Source organism: Oncorhynchus nerka, linkage group LG8 (genome assembly GCF_034236695.1).
Source record: "Oncorhynchus nerka isolate Pitt River linkage group LG8, Oner_Uvic_2.0, whole genome shotgun sequence".
NCBI lineage: Eukaryota > Metazoa > Chordata > Actinopteri > Salmoniformes > Salmonidae > Oncorhynchus > Oncorhynchus nerka.
In genome coordinates this window covers 7149118-7155117 of record NC_088403.1, presented here as the reverse complement: position 1 = coordinate 7155117, position 6000 = coordinate 7149118, and the positions used below count along the sequence as shown (strand labels likewise).

At 42.3% G+C, this 6000-nt stretch overlaps 1 protein-coding gene across 1 annotated transcript; it reads left to right on the top strand.

Annotated features, from left to right (window-relative positions):
• The first annotated feature begins 511 nt into the window (after positions 1 to 511).
• Positions 512 to 4668, top strand: LOC135572832 (fibronectin-binding protein A-like). Its single transcript, XM_065021267.1, has 5 exons — positions 512 to 1178; positions 1984 to 2568; positions 3293 to 3353; positions 3478 to 3519; positions 4431 to 4668. Exons 1-5 carry the CDS (start codon positions 1001 to 1003, stop codon positions 4495 to 4497), a joined length of 933 nt encoding a protein of 310 aa, XP_064877339.1. The 5' UTR covers positions 512 to 1000; the 3' UTR covers positions 4498 to 4668.
• Positions 4669 to 6000: the final 1332 nt, after the last annotated feature.

Sequence of the window (6000 nt, the reverse complement as noted above, 5' to 3'; positions counted from 1 at the left end):
CTTAGGCGTCTCACAGTACGGACATTGCAATTTATTTCCTTGGCCACATCTGCAGTCCTCATGCCTCCTTGCAGCATGCCTAAGGCATGTTCACGCAGATGAGCAGGGACCCTGGGCATCTTTCTTTTGGTGTTTTACAGAGTCAGTAGAAAGGCCTCTTTAGTGTCCTAAGTTTTCATAACTGTGACCTTAATTGCCTACCGTCTGTAAGCTGTTGGTGTCTTAACGACCGTTCCACAGGTGCATATTCATTAATTGTTTATGCATGGGAAACGGTGTTTAAACCCTTTACAATGAAGATCTGTGAAGTAATCTGTCGTTGACATGGTACCTTTTTGTGTCGTTCCATTCCAGACACGTTATCCATCTGCAAACACAGTGTTCCCTGACATGAACAGTACAGAGGAATACAATGCATGAAAACCCAACCGCATTGATGGGCCTCACGTTACTCTATACGTCATGTGACCAGTCAGGACAATGAAAAGAATGCTATTTTTAGCTCTTGTTTTGCTCTTGGTTTCGGGTTTTCTCTCCGTTTCGAGAGATTACCTCTGGACACATAAGTAGTGTGGCTCACTGCGATTGAAGTTACCTGGTGATTGCAGTCATGTGGTCGTGAGATACCCGTGAGAGTTGTTTGTCCTTATTGTGTGTCTAAAGTCTAAAGCCTAACCTCCGTTTTCAGTAGGTCAAGGTGTAACTTCTGTAACAAAGGAAACCCCTTTGTCGTACCATCACAAGGCAGTTTTTAAAGCGTTTCCCTTAGAGGGTCTGAACTGAGTGGTGAAACAAAATATTGTGTGGAGTTTTGTTACATTGACGTAGGCCTTTGACATATTTCAAAGAGCTTTTTACTTTAGATAGAAAAAAAACAAAAGGTAAGTACGAGTCTTGGTCACGTCCCTCCCAAGAGGCTCTCGGAGCACCAAGAGTATATTTACTGTGCACTGTAATCTTCTCGTCTCAATCGAGGAAAGACAAGCCGGACAGAGACAACATGAAGATGCAGATGTTGGTGGTGTTGGCTGTAGCAGCCTTGGTCCCCAGTCTGTCTGAGGGACGGATCCTCTCCATATGTGAGCTGAAGAACTTGTTGGAGAAGGAGGCCCTCAAATTCAACATGACTGGGGGAGCCGGAGTGAAGAACCTGACAAACAACGATTTTGTGGCTAAAAGTAAGTTACATTACATAAACCCAATGGGTTTTTTTCCCCTTAAAAAAATAGGAATTATTTCTTAAATGATGTGGATTGGTTTCCCAGAACACAGATTAAGCCTAATCCTGGACTAAGAAACGCTTTAAAAAAAATCGAGATTCTCAATTGAAATGACTCAGCTGATATCTCAAAGTGCTGTACAGAAACACAGCCTAAAACCCCAAACAGCAAGCAATGCAGGTGTAGAAGCACGGTGGCTAGGAAAAACTCCCTAGAAAGGCCAAAACCTAGGAAGAAACCGAAAGAGGAACCAGGCTATGTGGGGTGGCCAGTCCTCCTCTGGCTGTGCCAGGTGGAGATTATAACAGAACATGGCCAAGATGTTCAAATGTTCATAAATGACCAGCATGGTCAAATAACAATAAGGCAGAACAGTTGAAACTGGAGCAGCAGCACGGCCAGGTGGACTGGGGACAGCAAGGAGTCATCATGTCAGGTAGTCCTGGGGCACGGTCCTAGGGCTCAGGTCCTCCGAGAGAGAGAAAGATAGAGAGAAAGAAAGAGAGAATTAGAGAGAGCATACTTAAATTCACACAGAACACCGGATAAGACAGGAGAAGTACTCCAGATATAACAAACTGACCCTAGCCCCCCGACACATAAACTACTGCAGCATAAATACTGGAGGCTGAGACAGGAGGGGTCAGGAGACACTGTGGCCCCATCCGAGGACACCCCCGGACAGGGCCAAACAGGAAGGATATAACTAAATCTAAATCTGTGTGGGATTGAAGTAACACTACGTGTTTGTTGCCTCTTCCAGTCGTCTGCCACGTGGAGAAGGCCTCGGGTTTCAACACCAGTTTTGTGACTGCTTGGAGGGATGATGACGGCCCTACCCGCCCTGCCAAGGTTAATGACCGCCATCGCCCTGAGCCCCCTCCTAAGAGGGGTAAGAGACACGCTGGGGATGATGTTGACCCAACCCACCCTGCTAACAATGATAACCACCCTACCCGTCCTCCCCGCCCTAACTACCCTACCCCTCCTGCCCGCCCTAACTACCCTACCCGCCTTACCCTTCCTACCCGCCCTGAGCAGCCTCCTAGGAGGGGTAAGAGACACGCTGGGGATGATGTTGACCCAACCCACCCTGCTAACAATGATAACCATCCTACTCCTCCTGCCCGCCCTAACTACCCTACCCGCCTTACCCTTCCTACCCGCCCTGAGCAGCCTCCTAAGAGGGGTAAGAGACACGCTGGGAATCACTTCACCTCAGGGGAGGAAAGCTCCAGCGAAGAAGAGACCATGGGGACCCTCTACGGCTTGTTCCAGCTGAGCGATCGTGTGATTTGTTCCTCGGGCTCAACTCCATCGTTGAACCTTTGCCAGATGAACTGCAGTGGTGAGTTCAATGTGTTTGACCTGTCGGAAAAACTCGATGTATTAACGTGCTAAAGATGCACAACAGGATAATTGATAGAGTAGGTGGATGTTAGATTCAAATGGCTTGTGTGACAGTGTCAGTTATGCATCTCTAAAATGGCTGTGTCAGTTATGCATCTCTAAAATGGCTGTGTCAGTTATGCATCTCTAAAATGGCTGTGTCAGTTATGCATCTCTAAAATGGCTGTGTCAGTTATGCATCTCTAAAATGGCTGTGTCAGTTATGCATCTCTAAAATGGCTGTGTCAGTTATGCATCTCTAAAATGGCTGTGTCAGTTATGCATCTCTAAAATGGCTGTGTCAGTTATGCATCTCTAAAATGGCTGTGTCAGTTATGCATCTCTAAAATGGCTGTGTCAGTTATGCATCTCTAAAATGGCTTGTGTGAAAGTTATGTCAGTTATGCATCTCTAAAATGGCTGTGTCAGTTATGCATCTCTAAAATGGCTGTGTCAGTTATGCATCTCTAAAATGGCTGTGTCAGTTATGCATCTCTAAAATGGCTGTGTCAGTTATGCATCTCTAAAATGGCTGTGTCAGTTATGCATCTCTAAAATGGCTTGTGTGAAAGTGTCAGTTATGCATCTCTAAAATGGCTGTGTCAGTTATGCATCTCTAAAATGGCTTGTGTGTGTGACCGTGTCAGTTATTGATCTCTGTTGGGCTTTTTGTTTCTCTCAAGCTTTGATTGACGACGACATAAGTGATGACTTTAACTGTGTGAAGACTATCAAACAGACAATGTGAGTGTTTTGGTTTTGAGGTGAATGTTTTCTCTCCAGTTTCTTATTGTGTTACTATACTGTGTTTCAGCGCAGCAATTCTTATGAACTTTTACATTGTGTCGTTTTCTCTCCATTCAAACAGGGAAAGTGGTCGCGGTCAACTAACAAAGGCTCTAAAGAGAATGTAAGTATGCAAATTAGAAATGTGTATTTTACATTTTATTCCCATCTTATCAACGTGAGTTTATTGGTTCGCATTCAATGTTTTTAAATGTGTGAAACAGTCTGTGTCACTTTAGGATGTCCTTTAGTGAATTTAGGATGTCCTTCAATGGATTTAGGATGTGCTTTAGTGAATTTAGAATGTCCTTCAGTGAATTTAGGATGTCCTTCAATGGATTTAGGATGTCCTTTCTTTTAAATTAGGAATGTGTTTCAGTGAATTTAGAGAATTTAGAATGTTCTTCAGTGAATTTTGGATGTCCTTCAGTGAATTTAGAGAATTTAGGATGTCCTTCAGTGAATTTAGAGAATTTAGGATGTCCTTCAGTGAATTTAGAATGTGCTTCAGTGAATTTAGAATGTCCTTTAGTGAATTTAGAATGTCCTTTAGTGAATTTAGAATGTCCTTTAGTGAATTTAGAATGTCCTTTAGTGAATTTAGAATGTCCTTTAGTGAATTTAGAATGTGCTTTAGTGAATTTAGAATGTCCTTCAGTGAATTTAGAATGTGCTTTAGTGAATTTAGAATGTGCTTCAGTGAATTTAGAATGTCCTTCAGTGAATTTAGAATGTCCTTTAGTGAATTTAGAATGTCCTTTAGTGAATTTAGAATGTCCTTTAGTGAATTTAGAATGTCCTTTAGTGAATTTAGAATGTGCTTTAGTGAATTTAGAATGCCCTTTAGTGAATTTAGAATGTCCTTTAGTGAATTTAGAATGTCCTTTAGTGAATTTAGAATGTCCTTTAGTGAATTTAGAATGTCCTTCAGTGAATTTAGAATGTCTTTTTGTTTATTTAGGATGTCCTTTTAGTGAATTTATGCGAGCACCTCTAGGGCTGTAACTGAATATGGACATTTGAATTATCTTGTAGGATCAACCTGCTCTTCCAGAAGGAATGTGTCGCCACGGTGGCCTCCAGCTACTTCTCCAAGTGTTGAAGTGTTGCGATGTTAGACGACAATCCCCCAATTTCAAAAAGATCCGAATTGGGCTGCCTGTGTTAATACAGCCATTGTGTGTAACAATTAGTTCTCATCAGCTTCATGTTCACAAAGTACACCGGAATAGAATGTAGCATGTAGAAAGAATAAAAATGAACATTACATTCATTTTGGTTTGTTTCATTATCTGTTGTTGTTGAATTGCAAATAGCAGTTAAAGCAAGGAATACCTTTCGATTAAACACTGGGATAAACAGCACATGTATCCTTCAAACAGCACATGGCCATGGCTAGAATGGATACAACTTTTGTCAAATTTGAATCAAAGGGTTATTTTACTTTTATTTTTTGCATTTTAGCCAAACCAAACTCTTTTCCTGACCTTAAAGTATTTTATTTTAGCCTGACACGTTAATTATCCTAACCTGCTATGAATTGTCAAATCGGATTTAAAGCTATACCCTTTTTTTTTTTTGTCCAAATCTCAGCACATGGCACACAGGACCCCAGTCAAGGCAGTCTTCCCACCTGGGTGTTTGGTTTGCTCTTTTATGGGCTAACAGCATAGAGATGGACAGAGGTCATAACAGCATAGAGATGGACAGAGGTCATAACAGCATAGAGATGGACAGAGGTCATAACAGCATAGAGATGGACAGAGGTCATAACAGCATAGAGATGGACAGAGGTCATAACAGCATAGAGATGGACAGAGGTCATAACAGCATAGAGATGGACAGAGGTCATAACAGCATAGAGATGGACAGAGGTCATAACAGCATAGAGATGGACAGAGGTCATAACAGCATAGAGATGGACAGAGGTCATAACAGCATAGAGATGGACAGAGGTCATAACAGCATAGAGATGGACAGCGGTCATAACAGCATAGAGATGGACAGAGGTCATAACAGCATAGAGATGGACAGAGGTCATAACAGCATAGAGATGGACAGAGGTCATAACAGCATAGAGATGGACAGTGGTCATAACAGCATAGAGATGGACAGAGGTCATAACAGCATAGAGATGAAAAGAGGTCATAACAGCATAGAGATGAAAAGAGGTCATAACAGCATAGAGATGGACAGAGGTCATAACAGCATAGAGATGGAAAGAGGTTATAACAGCATAGAGATGGACAGAGGTTATAACAGCATAGAGATGGACAGAGGTCATAACAGCATAGAGATGGAAAGAGGTCATAACAGCATAGAGATGGACAGAGGTCATAACAGCATAGAGATGGACAGAGGTCATAACAGCATAGAGATGGACAGAGGTCATAACAGCATAGAGATGGACAGAGGTCATAACAGCATAGAGATGGACAGAGGTCATAACAGCATAGAGATGGACAGAGGTCATAACAGCATAGAGATGGACAGAGGTCATAACAGCATAGAGATGGACAGAGGTCATAACAGCATAGAGATGGACAGAGGTCATAACAGCATAGAGATGGAAAGAGGTCATAACAGCATAGAGATGGACAGAGGT

Bases quoted from the DNA above. Each gene is read 5' to 3' on its own strand.
- LOC135572832 (XM_065021267.1), top strand. From the start codon at position 1,001: ATGAAGATGCAGATGTTGGTGGTGTTGGCTGTAGCAGCCTTGGTCCCC. The intron at 1,179-1,983 runs GTAAGTTACATT...TGCCTCTTCCAG, and splicing joins CAACGATTTTGTGGCTAAAA to TCGTCTGCCACGTGGAGAAG. The intron at 2,569-3,292 runs GTGAGTTCAATG...GTTTCTCTCAAG, and splicing joins TTGCCAGATGAACTGCAGTG to CTTTGATTGACGACGACATA.